This window comes from Triplophysa rosa, linkage group LG7 (assembly GCF_024868665.1).
Source record: "Triplophysa rosa linkage group LG7, Trosa_1v2, whole genome shotgun sequence".
In the NCBI taxonomy this organism is placed as follows: domain Eukaryota; kingdom Metazoa; phylum Chordata; class Actinopteri; order Cypriniformes; family Nemacheilidae; genus Triplophysa; species Triplophysa rosa.
In genome coordinates, this window is record NC_079896.1 from 161,844 (window position 1) to 182,866 (window position 21,023).

General features: G+C 40.0%; 1 protein-coding gene across 3 annotated transcripts; it reads right to left on the bottom strand.

Moving 5' to 3' along the window:
* Positions 1 to 38: 38 nt before the first annotated feature.
* On the bottom strand, positions 39 to 20,395 carry LOC130556380 (peripheral plasma membrane protein CASK-like). Of its 3 annotated transcripts, none has more exons than XM_057337315.1 (22): positions 20,088 to 20,391; positions 19,531 to 19,653; positions 19,290 to 19,373; positions 18,817 to 18,916; positions 15,140 to 15,157; positions 14,799 to 14,920; positions 8,850 to 8,927; positions 8,692 to 8,772; positions 7,676 to 7,864; positions 7,369 to 7,447; positions 4,908 to 4,993; positions 4,748 to 4,816; positions 4,385 to 4,453; positions 3,954 to 3,989; positions 3,593 to 3,631; positions 3,121 to 3,317; positions 2,930 to 3,045; positions 2,055 to 2,120; positions 1,902 to 1,982; positions 1,624 to 1,826; positions 1,450 to 1,533; positions 39 to 902 (listed from the first exon to the last, which is right to left on the bottom strand). In XM_057337315.1, the coding sequence occupies exons 1-22, from the start codon at positions 20,358 to 20,360 to the stop codon at positions 726 to 728; spliced, it is 2,370 nt and encodes a 789-aa protein (XP_057193298.1). In that variant the 5' UTR covers positions 20,361 to 20,391; the 3' UTR covers positions 39 to 725. The 3 variants fall into 3 exon arrangements, with proteins under 3 accessions (XP_057193298.1, XP_057193297.1, XP_057193299.1); XM_057337314.1 differs by having other exon boundaries at positions 2,055 to 2,135; positions 20,088 to 20,386; XM_057337316.1 differs by lacking the exon at positions 15,140 to 15,157 and having other exon boundaries at positions 2,055 to 2,135; positions 20,088 to 20,395.
* Between the last annotated feature and the right edge of the window lie 628 nt (positions 20,396 to 21,023).

Below are 21,023 nucleotides of genomic sequence, written 5' to 3' on the forward strand. Positions count from 1 at the left end.
TCGTGACACACTCAGAATGCCTAACGAACATTTTGTCATTGTAAGTCAAATATCAGTTTAAAATGTTATATTTCTGTAAGCTAAGCTCTAAACTGTGGCATTTTGACAGTATGCAACTTGTTAGAATGTGGATAGCTATGTAGTAACGTTATGTTTGCGAGTGCTAATATAGTTAACAGCTTTCCAACAGCTTGTGCCACCATGTTGCGCTCCACTTTTGGGTCCTTAAACCCTCGTTTTTTGGGTCGACAGCTTATAAAAGCGTAGTTCTGTTTTTTTATCTCGTCTACTGTACACCTCGTCACACAGTAGTTTTTAAACATCGTTCTGTTTTTTGTTATAAGTCATAAATGACAAGGAGGCAGCTTCCCGCAATAGAAAGTCAATGGAGAGGGTTGGATTGTTGTCCCCCTGGTGGGCGTGGTTTTCAGATTATGACGCGTTGCGCTCTGTCTCTATGGTGTTCGAGGTGGGCGGAGTCTGACTGTGCTCATCATTGCTCTGAGACGCCGTCTCGTACGTTTAAAAAGAAAACTGTAGAAAACGTCATCGTCAACCCCCCCCTCCCCATCGTTATAAGTACAGGACATAGATCAAAGACGTATATATTCATATTTATAGATATTTATAATATGTATAAGTATATACAGCACTGCGCGAGAGCAGTTCCCGCGGCGGGCCGGACGCATTCAACGAGGAGTCTGACAGATGAACGAGGGGATCCTCTAATACACCCAGGACACGGGGACCCACTGCGCGGTGCTGGACACCAGATCGATGGCCTCCTCCAGCAGGCGGATGGTCTCGTCGATCTCATTATTGATAACGGTCTGATCAAAGTAATGCGCATAAGAGCGCTGGAGAGCCTCCGACTCTTTCTGCAGCCGCTGGAGAGATTCGTCCTGTAACACAGACACGCATGAACATCAGTGATGTGTTATCTAAACTGAAACGCACCAACACACCAATAGAGCTACTGAGTCAATCCACGAAACGTTCATCTTTCAGCGACGGACGTGAATAACGGTTCAGCTTATATCAGTCAGCAGCCTGTCATAATAAAGTAATATCGTTGATGTGAACGAGGACATCTCACTCCGTCACGAGTGCTTTTAGTTTGAGACGGATATCATCATATCAGTCCGTGACGGGAAGAAAGAGCAGCGAAGCGGTTTTACAAACTCACTCAGCCGTATTATTCTGTTCATTTCTGAGGAAAAGTAGCAGGAGAGTATGAATGGAAAAGGTGAGCGTTTCCCAGAATGACTCTGGATGTATCTCTGTACTCACGGGCAGATTTCTGCACCATCTGGCCAGCTGAGAACAGCGAGGGAAAAAAATCACGGCACAGAAACGCACATGCAGTGAGTGACAGAAGCAACGGCAGACAGACTGATGGCCAGATGAGAAATAAAATGCATGACACGGAGGCGGTCAGATCGTCCTCACCTCACTCATAGCAGGCGTTATAGTCGGAGCAGCGATGAACACGACATACGGTGCGAATTCAGCCGTCCGCAGAACCTTCAGCGCCTTCCAAAAACACACACACAAATCCCATGAGAACTGCTCGCTAAACCCACAGCACACCGCCGGTCAAAGGATCTGATTGTCCGAGAGTACCTGCGGCTCCACGTCCAGGATGGCGACCATGCCCTCCTCGTGGATCTTGCAGATGGTCTCCAGGCGCGTGCCGTACATGGCGTCCTCGTGGCTGCCGTACTCCAGATAATCATTATTAGAGATGTCCTGCATCATCTGCTCGTGTGTCACAAAGAAGTAGTTCTTACCGTTCTCCTCGTCCTTCTTGGGAGATCTGGTCGTGTCTGATGGTTGAGGAAAGACGGCGTTAACGTTCGTTCAATTCACTCCAGACGTTAAAGTCTTAAATTCCATCTTACGTGGAATGGGATACGCAAATCGCTCGGGATGTTTTGCGATGAGCGTGTTCTTGATGTGCCTCCTGCCGACCCCGTGAGCACCTGCATGAAACATCAGGTCAGCTCCTGATCAGATCATCGTAATACTCGTGAGAATCATTAGTGTGTTCATACCCAGCAGCACCAGAGTTTTCCTCTTGAAGGCGGGTAACTTCACCACCTCCTCATACGTCACCAGATCTAGTTGATCAAACACTGAAAGAGAACGAGGGCAGGATGAGTGTGCGCGCGCGTGAGTATGTGTACTATAAAACCATCAGATCACGTGATGCGAATCGCCAGACCAAAGATCAACTGTGCGTGATGGTTAGAAATGTATGAGTGAACCTCACGCAGATCATCATGTGACTTCAGAAGAGGCATAATATCACAACATATATTGAACTGCTCACATTCATTTCCAAGTGAGATTATTGTGTCGTTTCTCTGTTTTGCCTAATGAATCACAGCTCAATAATAATGGTGGTTATTGGTGTGTTTGACAGGAGAAAGTAGTGTGTGAGTCGATGAGTTTTAGTAGTGCATGTGTCAATCAACTCTTGAAATGATCTGCGGCTCACTAGAAAGAAACTAAAGTTTCACTGAGACACAAGTGTGTCAGTCATATTAAATGATCTGAACTCAAGTCAGGTTCTCACTGCTGCTCTGAATAACACTGACAAATTAACAACAACAACAACAACTGTTACTCAAGACAGATCAAAAGAAGATGGACAGGATTAGTTACTTACATGCGGGGGGGCCGGTAGGGTGAGACAGCGTGTAAAATGGACAGGGTCAGTTAAACACACATTACAACACAACACGTTCTGCAGCAGCCACACACACACACATGCTCGGAGACATGCGGTCACAAATCAACACATTCGCAACACAGTCCATCACCGCTGACATTCATACACATCATGAGACACGTGTGTCGGTCATCAAACACTAGATGAATGACTCCTTCTCTCTTCATTGTGAAATGTTTTGCGGGTGCTTGTTACCTGCGTTGTGTTTGGCTAAATATTTGTCCTTGTACTGTTTCTTCTTCTTGCCAAACCACGTACAGCTGGCCTGTTGCTCCTGTTTGGTTTTCTCCATGGCTATACACGCTACACGCCTGAAGATACACACATGTGTTCAGATGTAGCTGACCACTGATCCAGTGTCATTCGCTTTATCTGACGTCTCTCACCACTCCTGCAGCTCGGGCGAGGGGATCAGACCCGCCGTGGCGTTCTTGGTGTTCTCCAGTTTACCCTGCCACCAGTTATGATCGTCCTTACTGATGATCTGAATGATGTCACCCACCCGGAAGCGAATCCCCGCTTCTTTACAAGGAATGAGGTCGTCTTTAGCGGGGTCATACTCAAACTGCGCTCTCACGTATATCTAAAAACAACATGTGACGCAACAAGAGTGAGAAAAAACACATGGAGATGAAAGTCAGCTTTGTTTCTTTTGCAGTTTTATAACAGCTGTATGGAGAGTTTACAGTACTGGTGTCAGTTTAATGTAATGGTGAAATCTCCCTCACACGCACACGAGTAACATCATCATTTAAAGGTGCTGAAAGTCTACAGGACTGACACCTGTCAAGTGATCTGTACTACAAAGATGAAATATGACTGAAGGTCTGCTGGTTTGGTTGAATCTGAGGAACTCACCTTCTGAAATATTTTATCCTTGACTGCTGCGCTGGAGATCTACAGGTTTAAAAGCGTCACACACAGATGATGCAGTAGTGGATTCAGAGCAGTGAGTGAAGGAGAAACACCATTAAAGTCCATTCACACCACTGTGACATTTAATAAAGCCTTCACTTACTGACACTACTACAGTACTGTTGTGTAACACATCTGATCACAGCCACACACACGCACACACTTTACTGGAGCACAATCCCACCATCACACACATCAGCAAAAACACATTACACCAACACAAGAGAAACAGCACATCATAACCCAATCACATAAACACACATCTTCATCATCACACACACACAGAAGATGAATGAAATCTCACCGGTCGTCCTTTGGGTTGGATAGTTGATGGTAAATCCTGCACACAAAACATTTTTCTATTAAAATGACTCGCAACCATTATGGTAAACACACAAACTTGCATTAAGAAATGAGCAAAACCCTTAAAAATGACCTAAAATGATTTCATCAAAGACAACTCTGAAATTATTTACTTTTGACCAAAATAAAAACCTTATTCAGAATGAAGAGAAAACTACAACTACTAAAAACATTCAGTAATATTCAACAACATCTATTGTGTGAATGAGAAGTGCACTGAAGGTGGTCTGACGTCATTTTGAAGTGAAATTATTATTACAAGCTGCTGGTTCATTTTAGCTAAAAAAAGAAAGAATAATGAGATGTTAAATGTGTGTTTTGTTTGTTTTGACAGGACTGAGAGATGCTGGAGAAACACAGTGAAAGTCTTACTAAGATGGAGCTGGTGACGCTGGAGTATCCGTTAGCAGGAGACTGTCTGGACAGATCCGGTGACTCTTTCTGAAACATCACAAGAAAACATCAGTAACTTCTTTTGTCAAGACAATTGATACTACATTTTATGTTAAAAGTGAAAGAATTTATAACTGAAAATGTTCCTGTCTGTACGACTGATGACTGTGATGTTTCTTCACGCTAATGTTAATGCACCAAATTACTGAATAAATAAATGACCAGATGATGTGAAGCCAGATTTAGATGTTGAGTTTATGGTGTGAACATGTCTTGTAAGAAGAGATGATAGTGATAATCATAAGCCTGTGTGGATACGAGCAGTGAGAAGGAAACACTTACGTCACAGGACAAAGACTGACTGCGGTAGCTCGGTACAATCTTAAACGTGATACTGCCCCTCATCTCTCTCTGTGTGACCACACACAAAACAACAACACACGTCAGAGTAAAGACCTCTGCTTTCTAAACATTAACACATGTTTCAATCACACACACGCACAAGCATCTTCTGCAGCTGTTCCACAGTCTGATTGGCCACACTGATGCCGTTTATCTCACGGATCTCATCTCCCACGTGCAGCGTCCCTGAGAAACACAAACACACACACGTGTGTACATGAGCACATGAGTAGAACAAACACTACAGTCAGTCATATAGTGAATCATACGAGAATCAGTTGTGGCTAGAAGGGATATAGCTACGGCCGGAAGTGATGCAAAATCTCGCCATAAAATTACAATAAATTGCGTTAGATAACGCCTACCCCAACCCTAAACCTAACCTTACAATAATAAAAAAATAGTAAATAACTGTTGTCGGCGTGACAAAAATTATGCGGTATTGAAGTGTGCATGCCCAGTGGAGGTAGCTGTATCCCTTCTAGCCATAACCGATCATAGATAGAACCACTGTACAGTCAATCATACGGAGAATCAGTGTACAGTGAATCATAAAGAGAATCAGTGTACAGTGAATCATGCAGGAAAATCAGTGTACAGTGAATCATAAAGAGAATCAGTGTACAGTGAATCATAAAGAGAATCAGTGTACAGTGAATCATAAAGAGAATCAGTGTACAGTGAATCATAAAGAGAATCAGTGTACAGTGAATCATAAAGAGAATCAGTGTACAGTGAATCATAAAGAGAATCAGTGTACAGTGAATCATAAGGAGAATCAGTGTACAGTGAATCATACAGAGAATCAGTGTACAGTGAATCATAAAGAGAATCAGTGTACAGTGAATCATAAAGAGAATCAGTGTACAGTGAATCATAAAGAGAATCAGTGTACAGTGAATCATAAAGAGAATCAGTGTACAGTGAATCATAAAGAGAATCAGTGTACAGTGAATCATAAAGAGAATCAGTGTACAGTGAATCATAAAGAGAATCAGTGTACAGTGAATCATAAAGAGAATCAGTGTACAGTGAATCATAAAGAGAATCAGTGTACAGTGAATCATAAAGAGAATCAGTGTACAGTGAATCATAAAGAGAATCAGTGTACAGTGAATCATAAAGAGAATCAGTGTACAGTGAATCATAAAGAGAATCAGTGTACAGTGAATCATAAAGAGAATCAGTGTACAGTGAATCATAAAGAGAATCAGTGTACAGTGAATCATAAAGAGAATCAGTGTACAGTGAATCATAAAGAGAATCAGTGTACAGTGAATCATAAAGAGAATCAGTGTACAGTGAATCATAAAGAGAATCAGTGTACAGTGAATCATAAAGAGAATCAGTGTACAGTGAATCATAAAGAGAATCAGTGTACAGTGAATCATAAAGAGAATCAGTGTACAGTGAATCATAAAGAGAATCAGTGTACAGTGAATCATAAAGAGAATCAGTGTACAGTGAATCATAAAGAGAATCAGTGTACAGTGAATCATAAAGAGAATCAGTGTACAGTGAATCATAAAGAGAATCAGTGTACAGTGAATCATAAAGAGAATCAGTGTACAGTGAATCATAAAGAGAATCAGTGTACAGTGAATCATAAAGAGAATCAGTGTACAGTGAATCATAAGGAGAATCAGTGTACAGTGAATCATACAGAGAATCAGTGTACAGTGAATCATAAAGAGAATCAGTGTACAGTGAATCATAAAGAGAATCAGTGTACAGTGAATCATAAAGAGAATCAGTGTACAGTGAATCATAAAGAGAATCAGTGTACAGTGAATCATAAAGAGAATCAGTGTACAGTGAATCATAAAGAGAATCAGTGTACAGTGAATCATAAAGAGAATCAGTGTACAGTGAATCATAAAGAGAATCAGTGTACAGTGAATCATAAAGAGAATCAGTGTACAGTGAATCATAAAGAGAATCAGTGTACAGTGAATCATAAAGAGAATCAGTGTACAGTGAATCATAAAGAGAATCAGTGTACAGTGAATCATACGGAGAATCAGTGTACAGTGAATCATACGGAGAATCAGTGTACAGTGAATCATAAAGAGAATCAGTGTACAGTGAATCATACGGAGAATCAGTGTACAGTGAATCATACAGAGAATCAGTGTACAGTGAATCATAAAGAGAATCAGTGTACAGTGAATCATAAAGAGAATCAGTGTACAGTGAATCATAAAGAGAATCAGTGTACAGTGAATCATAAAGAGAATCAGTGTACAGTGAATCATAAAGAGAATCAGTGTACAGTGAATCATAAAGAGAATCAGTGTACAGTGAATCATAAAGAGAATCAGTGTACAGTGAATCATAAAGAGAATCAGTGTACAGTGAATCATAAAGAGAATCAGTGTACAGTGAATCATAAAGAGAATCAGTGTACAGTGAATCATAAAGAGAATCAGTGTACAGTGAATCATAAAGAGAATCAGTGTACAGTGAATCATAAAGAGAATCAGTGTACAGTGAATCATAAAGAGAATCAGTGTACAGTGAATCATAAAGAGAATCACTGCACAGCGAATCATTGTCAATACCTTGTCTATGGATCATTCCTCCATGCATTATTCTGGCTACGATGCAGTGATTGAGATCGTTCATCTTCAGAGTAATACCCTGCAAAAACAATTTACAAATCACATGACAAGCTCAGTGTGCTCTCTGTATTTATACACAATGAAATACACAAGATGTCATTGGTCTTTCATTTTGTTACTAGCAGATTGAAACACTTCAAGCCTTCCTCAAGTAAACAATATTTACATTTAGCTTTGTGGGGTGAATACTGTGCTATCAACATGAACATTGAGAACTGTGAAGTTTTCTGCCGTGTGAGTTCAGTACCATGGGTTCATCTGTGTTCTTCTGGAACTGCACGAGACGAACACGCGTGACATTCTCCAGGTCCATGTCTCCATTGACGCTCTCGGGCGAGTCTCCATTCAGGTACGGCGAGGTCGGAGGAGGTGTCACTCTCAAAGCATCATCGCTGTATACTTCATGAGCCACCACATCATGCGTCTGCAATAAAGCCTGCGTGGATCCACACACATCAAACAGCACATTCATCTCTAAACACTGACTCATAACACACATCATTAAATACACATCACAGTTCAGAGTCATCGGACATATATTTAGATGATTAGTAGATTCAAACATGTTCATGTGACATACACACAGAGTAATGAGTACATGTAACCTCTTAATAACAACATAAAACCCAACCCAGAGAAAATAGTCATATTCCCATCCTCAGACCAGTAGTTGGTTGATTGTGTGTGTGTGACATGTGTAAAAATATCTTCTGGGTCAGACACCAAGGTTAGCCACTTAACAGAATAGAGTCAGTAACCGACTAAGAACGCTCTCGAACTGACACGCATCTTGAAGAAATCAATGTTTGAAAACATAGAAACACCAGAAACTGACGTTCCTCTTATGAACTGCTTACAATCTAAGCCAGCAGGTGGACGTGAAATACACGTTTCAGTCTAAATCTTTACCGGCTAATCTCTTTATAAACGCACGGTTCTGTTCCAGCTATCCCAGAATTCCTCACCCTCGTCTTCCAGAGCAGGTACTCTGTATCCGTGTTGATTTCGTGCGTGTAGTACTCCATGTATGAACCGTGTGAGCTCTGTGTAAGCACAGGCTGGGATCTTCCTTCTACTGACCCCCCCACCGTCTCCCTCCGTGACCCGCGTCTCCAGAGCAACAACCTCATCCTGATCAGCCTCGGCTGTATTAAAGCCACACGGCTGTTCAAGCACCTGTTCTGCTGGATCTTTAACCAGTGTCCTCACTTCAGCACACAATAACTTCACAGTGAAACGATCATTCGTCTGCAGAAAACCCACCATGAAATGAGGCTGTGTGAGAATTCTCTTGAGCTCTTTAGCCTCCATGTTCTCAGGGTAACAGGAGATGGTCTCCAGCACCTGTGAACCGACACAACATGAGACGTGACGTGATGTCAGCGAGCGATGTCATGTGTCAAGGGAAGATGTCTGTGTACCTCTTTAGCTCTCTGAACAGCATCACTGGGTTGATTTCTGATCTGAGGTGAAGATCTGCTGTTGATCTTATCATACAGCTGTAACACACACACAAGAACAGAAATGAATCTTCTTCTGTAGCTCACACACACACGTCTGATGTTATGTGATGGCATAGATATGTATATATTTAAGGTTTTTACTGTTGTGGTTTTTGCCTGTAATAATACAGTACAGTAGGACCGAAAGTGAAGCAGAAAACAGAAGGGGGCGGGGTCAGAAAGAACTCATGAAACTGTGCCCACACCTTCCTGATTTAACTTCACTAGCAAAAATCTCCCATTCTATGTAAGTGTCTATGACAAAGTGTTTGTTTGGTTTATAAGATCATGTGTGGTTTGGCTGATTTCATTCATTTCAAATCTATTGCAACAAGAGTAACTAGAGGTGCAGATAGAGCCCTTTGCAGAATTCCACGTAGGAAAACTTATTTTGCTCGAGCATCACACCAGTGGAGAGAGGTTGCATCAATATCATTTTAAGAAATGGCTTCTTTATAATCAACAACCTATATACTGTATACAGGGCTTGACATTAAGCATTGTCATGTGGTGAATTTGTCATTCACTTGTGTGACTACAAAAATTACTTGTCCAAAGATAAAAAATATATATTTCATTTGAATTATAATATAATCAATATAATTGTTTCGGATTTAGATTGGTCGAGTTTACGTCTAAGCATTTTAACTAGTGTCTGCTTTGGCCGCCTGAATTTGGTTATAGGCCTACTCTCCGTGACTGCTATAAAACAAAGGCAAGCAGTAATTATTATTAGTGTTAAGGCTGTAAATTAACTTTTTTTGCACATAGCACTGGTGCTAGAGAGGTTTAAAGTTTGGTAGCACAGGCAGAAATGTGCAAGTGTAGTTCATTATGAATAGGCAGATAAGAGATAACTGACAAAAGACATTCATGTTACGTACAGATGGATAAATTAGGGCCGTATCATTTTTAGATTACCTAAATTTGTTTTAATATTTCTAAATTCTGTGTTTTTCCTTTACAATACAATAGTGGTATATTTGTCCACATAAATTACTGTAGTATACTATAGAATTTACTATAGTAAACTGCAGTAAAATTCTTACTATATTGTTTTTGAACTTTACTATAGTATACAGTGTTTATCAATTTACTACAAGGGCACTTCAATTTTCAATAGCAAATACTATAGTACACTACAGTATTTTTTGTCTGAATGTTCAAGTTAACGGGACTTTTATTTTGACGGGTCTTCGGGAAGACGCTTGTTTGCAGATAGCTTCACTCAAACAGTAAAACGATCGTAAAAAAACTCTCAGAGAAACCCTGGAGATGAAGTTCATGTGTTCATATCCTCATACAGTGCAGACGCAGATAAATCCTCGACCATCACTCGTGTTGTATGTTAAACTGTGCACATAATTCACTCAGACACGCAGAACAGCCAGATGACATTAAATAACAGGATTCCGCGTCCGCGTGTAGTTACATGGACTCAGTGCGATGCGCATTGATTATTGTCACACAAACACGCAGCTCTGAGCTCTGTCTAATGCACATATTCTTATTATTCTACATATATGTCCCACTGTTTTGTTTTTCAAGTTACTTGTCCGGTCGGGCAAGTAAGATTCTCTCTCACTTGCCCATACAAAACATTCACTTGTCCCGGACAAGCGTTAATGTCGAGCCCTGGTATATACAGGTGCTGGTCATATAATTAGAATATCATCAAAAAGTTGATTTATTTTACTAATTCCATTCAAAAGGTGAAACTTGTATATTATATTCATTCATTACACACAGACTGATATATTTCAAATGTTTATTTCTTTTAATTTTGATGATTATAACTGACAACTAACGAAAATCCCAAATTCAGTATCTCAGAAAATTAGAATATTACTTAAGACCAATACAAAGAAAGGATTTTTAGAAATCTTGGCCAACTGAAAAATATGAAGATGAAAAGTATGAGCATGTACAGCACTCAATACTTAGTTGGGGCTCCTTTTGCCTGAATTACTGCAGCAATGCGGCGTGGCATGGAGTGGATCAGTCTGTGGCACTGCTCAGGTGTTATGAGAGCCCAGGTTGCTCTGATAGTGGCCTTCAGCTCTTCTGCATTGTTGGGTCTGGCATATCGCATCTTCCTCTTCACAATACCCCATAGATTTTCTATGGGCTTAAGGTCAGGCGAGTTTGCTGGCCAATTAAGAACAGGGATACCATGGTCCTTAAACCAGGTACTGGTAGCTTTGGCACTGTGTGCAGGTGCCAAGTCCTGTTGGAAAATGAAATCTGCATCTCCATAAAGTTGGTCAGCAGCAGGAAGCATCAGAAGCGTCTCGCCTGGGCTAAAGACAAAAAGGACTGGACTGCTGCTGAGTGGTCCAAAGTTATGTTCTCTGATGAAAGTAAATTTTGCATTTCCTTTGGAAATCAGGGTCCCAGAGTCTGGAGGAAGAGAGGAGAGGCACAGAATCCACGTTGCTTGAGGTCCAGTGTAAAGTTTCCACAGTCAGTGATGGTTTGGGGTGCCATGTCATCTGCTGGTGTTGGTCCACTGTGTTTTCTGAGGTCCAAGGTCAACGCAGCCGTATACCAGGAAGTTTTAGAGCACTTCATGCTTCCTGCTGCTGACCAACTTTATGGAGATGCAGATTTCATTTTCCAACAGGACTTGGCACCTGCACACAGTGCCAAAGCTACCAGTACCTGGTTTAAGGACCATGGTATCCCTGTTCTTAATTGGCCAGCAAACTCGCCTGACCTTAACCCCATAGAAAATCTATGGGGTATTGTGAAGAGGAAGATGCGATATGCCAGACCCAACAATGCAGAAGAGCTGAAGGCCACTATCAGAGCAACCTGGGCTCTCATAACACCTGAGCAGTGCCACAGACTGATCCACTCCATGCCACGCCGCATTGCTGCAGTAATTCAGACAAAAGGAGCCCCAACTAAGTATTGAGTGCTGTACATGCTCATACTTTTCATGTTCATACTTTTCAGTTGGCCAAGATTTCTAAAAATCCTTTCTTTGTATTGGTCTTAAGTAATATTCTAATTTTCTGAGATACTGAATTTGGGATTTTCATTAGTTGTCAGTTATAATCATCAAAATTAAAGAAATAAACATTTGAAATATATCAGTCTGTGTGTAATGAATGAATATAATATACAAGTTTCACTTTTTGAATGGAATTAGTGAAATAAATCAACTTTTTGATGATATTCTAATTATATGACCAGCACCTGTATATTTTTTTATTATAAACTAGATTATAAACATTTTGAGGGGGATTGCAATTATTGTAATGTACACTGTCCCTTTTGAATTAAACAAGGAAATAAATGCCAAGACGGGTGTAATAAACCTAAAACATTTTATAGCCTTTCGACAATATTGAAAATATATAGAGTCAGGGGAGATTCAAAGTGTTTAAACGTAAGAACCTGATTCTTGAGATAATAGAAAAGCGTAACATACACAAAAGCTATCTTTATTAATAAAATTATCAAATGCTCAATTCTTGGAAAACCTGTCTTAAATTATTGTTCAAAAGAATAAATCTGCACTTCATTCTTAAATGTCAAACGGTAGATATACTGTAATAAATCCTAAATGGCCTATATCAGAAACATGTTTTCACTTTGCATCAAATCTGTCAGACAGGTATTTTAATGATGTAAACTGGAAAGAGCCGTTTGTCCACAGTCTGACACATATGATCTGATAATGATATAATATTACTACAGCTTGAACTCCATCATCACAGTGTGAACACTTCTGTCAGTAGTTATGGGATGAATCGAGGTATTTCTGTTCTATTTATCAAGACGTCTTCAACTGAGAGAAACACAAATGGCTCAGATGTAAATTGAAACTATTCCTGTGTGCGGGGAATTATTCTCATGCTGTCTCGTGATGTTAATTACGTTATCACAGATGAATTTAGTAGGGCGAGTGATAAATCGACCGCATGATGGCGCACGTGATTAACCGGCGGCGCTCTGAGTGACGCGCGCGCGCGCGAACTGAACACTGAACAGACTATGAATGCGTCGGAAAACAGAGGGAAAAACTCAAGGTTCTAACACGCGAGTTGAACTTTCTTTTCATTTAAGCGTCGCGTTTTTAGAATGCGTTTCATGCGCGTTGAAAACTATGATTAATACCGTGATATTTGTAGGAAACCACGTTTAAAGCAGCACAGTTCAATGCAAACAAACCCGTAAAGAACTAATGACGTTACTGTATGTGTGATATTAACGTTACACGGGTTATTTGCGTGATGGTGACACTCTGAAATGTGTTGTTTTTTTACTGAACATTTACTTTAAGGGTTAGGGGGTTTAACCCTAATAAATACTCAATAGGTACTCTACTGGTGTTACACTACTGGTGTGTCATTTAGAATTTTAATGTCACTTTGGATAAAAGCGTCTGAGAAATGAATACATGTAATTGCCTTGACTTTTTGAATTGACCTCTAAAACTGAATGTCTACTTTGACTAAGAAATATTTATTATTATTTGTATTTTTTCTGAACATGTAGGATATGTTTGTACAATATTTCAGCCATCTTTTCTGCAAATATATTTAACAAATAACGTTTGTTTTACATTTAAACTAATTCTTGTGTGGTGCATTCGGTATGAACTTGCGTTTCTATGTTTTATGGGGACTTTCCATAGAAATGAATTTTTATACTGTACAAACTGCATATTCTCCCCACCAACCCTAAACCAAATATAAAAAACCATCATTTATAACCTGTTTTCCTTGTGTGTACGAATGTCCCCACAAGAGACAAAATGCTTGGAGTATTTTTCCAGCGAGCAACAGGACACCGTGAATAACCCAAAACACTACTAAAAAAATTGTATATAACTAAAAATTGGTTTGTTTTCTTAATTCATTGCCTTGTCAATCAGCGTTTGAAAAATAAGTGTGAAAATGTATTTTATCATTTAGTTTCTTTACTGAACACCATTATTAAATAACTTAAGACTTCACACTCATGTGAAATGGATACAGAGAAGTGTCAGTGATCCAGTTGACAAATTAAGTGAATAAATGTTTTTTTTAATAATTCATTAGCCAGGACCTTTGTCCATTTCTAAATGATGTAATATTAAAAAATATAAACACTAACGTCTATTCTAAAACACGTTTGTCCCCTAACCCAAGAATTGGTGAACTAATACTAAACACTAACTCAAAGAATGAATTTTTTTTAGAAAAATTTAATTAATCAATAACACAAAAATATATTTCAATATACTGAGCTCTCTGTCTCTCATCAGAGTTAATTATTTTTTTCTCAAAGCGCTTGTTTTCACACACACACACGCACGCACGCACACACACACACGCGCGCGCGCGCACACACACAGCCAGTTTCTGCAAACATAAGCAACACGATGAACTTTAACAGCACAGCGTTACACAGACGTTCACCACATCCCGCCGTACATTATAGGAGACAAAACCCAAACTGAAGGCAGAGTAGATGAGTGTCACTCTAGTCGAGAATCTTCAGCAGGACTTTCATCTGACTGTCGTCTAGACTGTGGGTGGAATGTGTCTTCACTGCATGAATCATCACACACACCATTTCACTCAACCATACCAAACAAATTCATAACTATAATATATATACTGTATATATACTATAAAATATAAAACTGTAAACGATATAATGAATAAATAAACAAACAAACAACTTGCAGTATTTAATAATAATACGTGATTGAAGGAAGAATGTGACGGAAGAATCAAAGCTTGAAATGATAACGGAAGTGTCAGTTAGCGTGTGAGCGGTCAGTGAAGAGCGTCTGAAGTGAAGAACATAATGATGCGTTTAATCAGAAAACCACTGCACCTGACTAACCCGTGCATGCGTGCGTGTGCTTACGTCTAGCAGTGTGTGCAGATGTTGGTCTTGGAAGACGCTGTGCAGGAAGTCCAGATCTTTCTCACTGCAGTCAGTCAGCGCGTGGATCTCCTCTAGACTGTCCAGTACTTGAGACACAGCCCCTAAACACACACACACACACACACACACAACCATCAGCGTCTCACGATCAGTTGAATCCGGTGAAAGTCAGAGTTGTGATGGAGGCATCACTGTTGTTTCTGAAATGAGTTTCATGTTTCTGCTCTCAGGATGAGAAGATGTGATGGAGGGATGATATGCATGCAGCATGCACCACAGATGAAGATGTTTAAGGTGGTGATCGGGAGAGGGGTACCTACTTTCTGCAGCAAGCAATCCTACAGCACACGCAGCATTAGAAACATCAACAACACCGTGAGCTTAGAAAGAAGAAGAGCCAGAGCAGAGAGAGAGAGAGAGAGAGAGAGAGAGAGAAGAATTGACATCTGAGGAAACATTGACAGGCTAAAATAATGAACATCTGTCACATCAGTCAGGTGTGGACGTATGGAACTGATGGTGTGTTGAGCGATAGAGATTCAGCTGTACATTATAGACACAAACAGAGCACGTCAGAGGCTCTGAGTATTTTACTCAACTACATGTAACCAGTATCTTTATCAGAGTGTTTCTACATTGGGAAATTTGACTTGACTACATTATGAAGCATATACTGTATACCGTATATATATATATAGTTTACTCCACTACATTTCATAAAATACATTTTTCCATGTTTTTTTACCTTTAATACTCAAGTACAAGTAAAAAAGTACTTAGGCTTTTAGTGTACTTTTTTAAATGTAAAAATTGCCATTTATTTTTCAAATGTAGTTGACTAAAAAGTATGATATATGCCATGCTTTATTATACAGTATATGGGAAGTAAAATGTTTCTAAAGTAAAAACACTAGTAAAAAAAGTAAAGATACTTGATCCCTGAGAGTAAAATACTCAAGTACTTTACACCTCTGCATCGCATCAGACAGAGAGAGAGCGAGATGCTGTTGGAGATGTGAAACAGAGACGGATCCTGACCAAATACAGACACAGTGATCACAGTCTGGCCGTAGAGAGAGGCAGACACAGACAAACATGGAGTCTGTGCACACTGTGACACTGCTGAGGTGGAGACTGAGACACACTTTCTCCTTCATTGTGATCAATTTAAAGATGTGAGAGAGAAACACTTTCAGAAACAGGAGAAGAGACACACATCAGCTGCACAAACTACTGCCTTCATCTGTTACAATCAATGCACATATACACTGATTACTTTTATTCCATTCTCATCTTTCTGCCTGAAATCTACATATTTTAATTTCATTTGTTTATTTACATATACTTTATTTGATATTTCATTCTATATTTTATCTCTTACTCAGCACCTTCTTTTAATTTGACTCTCATGTTTGTACTTACTGTGTGTGTTTTGTTCCATGTTCAATGCTTTGGGAATATTGAGAGATGTTCATTTGGGTCAGATCTCATTTCTATTTGATATCAACAACTTTACACATATGACTCTATCAGAATTGATGAGTTTAAAATGTTTAGTTTTAAACAGAAAGGAACGGTTACAGAGACAGGGCTTAAATTAAGAGAGAACTATGCCTTCGTTAAATTAGGATATTTAAGTCGCTTTCATTAAAATTAGATAATAGGTTAGATAAAAATATTACTGATGTGCATCTTGAGACAAAACAATGGCAATGACCTATTTTAAGATATGTCAGGGCAATTTATTTTCAGTTAAGACAGCTCAAACTTTCATTATAAAACGGTCAGTTCTGGTCCTTGATTCTGATTGGCTGACCACATTACGTAGCCTGAATATCACTTTATTTACTTTATTCTATGAAACCTTTATTCATATTATACTTTATTCATATTCTATGAAATATTGCTACGCATATGGAATAAGTGTTTTATAAAAGCAATAAGCCGTGTGAAGCAGTGGGTTACAGAGCATTTAATAACAGCTGAGGGGTTTTAATGACTCATGCCGTTATAAAGCGCACTGTAACCCACTGCTTCAGGGCTATTTTAGTCTGGGACTAGTCTTAAGCCTCGTGTGTGAAAGCGTTTCTTTACTGACTCATCATTGGTTTGTTCTAAACGTTCTCATGTTTCAGTTTGTGATCATCAAGAACAAAAATAAAACACGGTTAGCGGATTTGTTTTGTTCCAGCGCTATATATACATTTTTACATACAGTGATACTACACATGACTGTCAGCGTGATGAAGGTCTGACATACGCTCCGGCCGCAGCTCTTAACACAATGATCTCCTGCACATCACAGTTACAGGAAGTGAAAATCATGAGCTGCTGATGGTGACAGAAAAGCCTTCCTCACATCTGTGAGCAGAATAACTCCAACACACAGATCAGAGGTTTAGAGCCGGTGTTATGTGTGCCGGTGGAGAGATCAGTGAGATGTGTTAAATACAGTGCAGAAGATCAGACAGACGTTCATTCAGCCCTTCTGCTTGATTCTGACTGAAGACAATAATAGAGAGAGAGAGAGAGAGATTACCTCCAAACCTGACTGTCATTATGAATTTCATATTGACATTCACACGCTAAACCATTTGCATAAAGCCCAGACAGCAGAAACACCAAAGCTGCTGACATCATCTGGATTAAGTCGGATTTACTGAACAGAAAGTGTGAAGTGAAGCAATCCAACCCGACAGACAGATTCAGAGGGCTACTTTACTCCATCATTACTCCTCCACTATTACTTCATTACTCATCATGTAAAGTAGAATTTCAAAATCAAGTGCAGGTGGTAGATCCTTTTCCTATCTAGCGCCTAAACTTTGGAATAGTCTTCCCTGCACTGTCCGGGAGGCAGACACACTCTGTCAATTTAAATCTAGACTAAAGATGCATCTTTTTAATCTTGCATACACTACTCTTCCATAATATAAATCCTCTGAGGGTTTAGGCTGCATTAGTTAGATCAACCGGAACCAAAAACACAACTGATGTACTTGTTGCATCAAAGAGTACAGAACAGTACTCTACTCTCAGCCAGTCTTGTCTCATTGTTCCAAGGTTACCACAGCGAGCAGGATGCAGTTCATGGCCTGACCTGATGGTAGAGCGGAGAATGGGAAGTGGGGACCTGACAAGAGCTGAGATGATAGAGCTGGATAAAGAAGGACGCGGTCTCCTGACATGTCTTCACCACAAAATTTCAAATGCTATTAGATTATTAATGATAATCTTAAACTATAATTTATTTTATTATTAAGTTTATTTATTTTATTTAGCCTTGTTGTGCAAGCTCTCTGGAGCTTGTGCAGAGGCAGCAGCTTTTGCCAGAGGGGAACTGGAATCCCCTGGTTGGGCCTGGGTTCTCCTGAGGTTTTTTTTCTCCATTAGAGTTTTGGGTTCCTCGCCACCGTTTGCATACTGTTTTTGCACTATTTGCCTGGCCGGGGGGGCTGCTTTAGAATTTTAAAGTTTTACTTAATTAATATTGCATATAGGAATTTACAGTCTGTTATATTTGACCTGTGCTTCTCTCTCCTTTATCTTAAATGTGTGCTCTCACTGAGTGTGTGTGTGTGCGTACTTGTCTGTGTACGTACGTACGTGCGTGTGTGTGTGTGTGCATGTGTGTATGTGTGTGCGTGTCTCTATGTCTATGTGTGTTACTACATGTGCATATTGTGTATGTGGAGTGTTTTATATGTGGGTGTGTCTGTCTTTTGTTTTCAACTTTTTCTTGTTTTTACAGGTACAACTTTAATTGTTTTGCTTATAGTCAATATGTCTCATGTACAGCTACTTTGTAACAATGAAAATTGTCAAAAGCGCTATATAAATAAAGTTGAGTTGAGTAAAGTGTGTAAAGGAGTTTGTGTTGAGATGAGCAAGTTTATGGAGCAGTTGTTGGTTGAGGTGTGTCCTGTGAGCCACGTTTCCTCAGATGTCCCTCTCAGCTCAACATTCAGATGGTGACTGAGATAATGATGTCATGTACCTGAAGATGTGGGGTCCTCAGAGAAGTCATGGAGGTCTTCGGGTGGGTCACCATAGAAGGAGTTGAACTTGTGGCTGGAGACGGCAGCGAGCACGGCCCCCTGTCAATCACACACGTCAACGGCTTCATTTAGTTTAGTTCATGAAATACTGACAGCAGCGGTTAAGCAGCGGAGGATCATTTCCATCAATACAAGCTGTTGACCTTTACACACGCTTATGACACGAATCATCATCCATCTGCTCTTAGTCTGACTGAAAAAACGTCTTTCATGTGGCAAACCGATGTGTCAATCACAATGCCTGAAACCTTCAGCAGTGTCATATAAACGACGTGAGCCTCTCAACACTTTCCTGACCCATGATTCTCTGCTTATGTGTGATGACTGAATAAGAACCCATCCACACAAGCACAAAGAGCCGATGAGTAAACTGTGTGTGTGTGTGTGCTCTGGTATGTCGTGTGTTATGTACCTTCAGCTTCCTCCGAGCATTAAACTTCCTCAGCTGTTCTATCGTCTCTGGCAGGTGAATCTTATAAGAGTAACGATCTCTCTCCTGTACAACACAAATCACAGAAACAGCAAACACATGAAAGGCTTTTGCATTTCTGAAACAGGAAATAATAACTGCTGTGAGTGACACAATCTCTCATTTCACTCAATCAGACAAAACATTCACTTTCAAGACAGACATTTCACAGTGTGTGCATGACCTTGAGCCAGGGATGGTTGAGTGCTTCATAGACAGTGATCCTCTCGGCGGGGTCCAGCATCAGCATACGACGCACAAGATCTTTAGCGCTCTCAGATACGTGACCCCACTGCCGCGGGTTCATCTGACAAACAAACACAACACCAGACTACATCAACTACTCCATACAAATCTCTCCAACGTCTACAACGCGTTTCTCAAACATGCACACATTTTTATGATGTCTTGCAATGCTCCCTAAGAAGACAGCACACTAGAGTTTGGAAGTTGGGTTATTATGTCACAACCTGATCAGGAAATCACTTCTGGTCATTTTCTGGTAAGAGAAGTAACTGAATATGAGGTCTAAGCATGTTTGGTTTGGGCCAATCACTGCGGCCGTTTAAAGGAAACTTTAATGAAACTGTTTAATGACAGTTCAGCTGTATTTTGGTGCAAATATGTGAATGGTGTCTTACTGGTAAAAGACCAGTTGTGATAATGTAAGTGCAATTGAGCAGAATCACTGTGTGAAAGGGATGCATGTACAGGGATCTCTTCTTCATAATGGAACACTACCTTGTATTTCCCTTTCACGATGGCTTCAAACAAACGCTCCTTAGTGCCATAAAAAGGCAAACAGCCACTTATCAGGATGAAGAGAATCACCCCACATCCCCAAACATCAACAGGCTTCCCGTACGGCTCCCGCTTCACCACCTCCGGAGCCATGAAGTGAGGGGTTCCTACACGACCTACAGAGAGATGAGAGACACACACACATATGAGAGAGACAGAGATGAGAGAGAGAGAGACAGACACACACACACACACACACACACACACACACATATGAGAGAGTCAGAAATGAGAGAGAGACAGACACCCACAGATGAGAGAGAGAGAGCTACAGTATGTATGCCATAAAGAAAAATATCCAAAATATTGATTTACCCATTAAAATGTGGTGTAAAATCTTTGACAGTATAATACAGCACTGTATGGAAGTGAGGTCTGGGGTCCACTCAGTGATCAGAGCTACACTAGATGGGAGAAACATCCCACAGAAACCCTACATACAGAATTCTGCAAAATGATCTTAAAAGTACAACGGAAAACCCCCAATAATGCATGTAGATCAGAATTAGGCCGATTCCCATTAGTTATTAATATACAAAAAAGATCCCTAAAATTCTGGATGCATTTAAAATCAAGCCCCACAAATTCCCTACAGCATAAAGCTTTACAAACACAAGAACTGACCCCAGAAAAGAGTCCGCTGAGCCAACTCATCACAAGACTCACTAACACTGACCAGTCTGAGACCCCCACTGCCTCAAACATCAGAACAAATCTAATTACTAAACAAACTAAAGCCACATATCTGGAACATTGGGAACACGAAACAAAAACACAGAGCAAATTACAATTTTACCGAAGTCTAAAAACGAATTATGAATTCAAAGAATATCTCCAAAATATCAAAAACACAAAACAAAGACAGCTGATTTGTAA

Excerpts from the sequence above, each read along its gene's own strand:
- LOC130556380 (XM_057337314.1), bottom strand. The coding sequence starts at position 20,360 with ATGTGTGTGTGTGTGTGTGTGTGTGTGTGTGTGTCTGTCTCTCTCTCT. Across the intron at positions 1,983-2,054 it reads GAAAACTCTGGTGCTGCTGG|GTGCTCACGGGGTCGGCAGG; the intron begins GTATGAACACAC and ends TGTTTCATGCAG. Across the intron at positions 903-1,449 it reads TAACGCCTGCTATGAGTGAG|GACGAATCTCTCCAGCGGCT; the intron begins GTGAGGACGATC and ends TCTGTGTTACAG.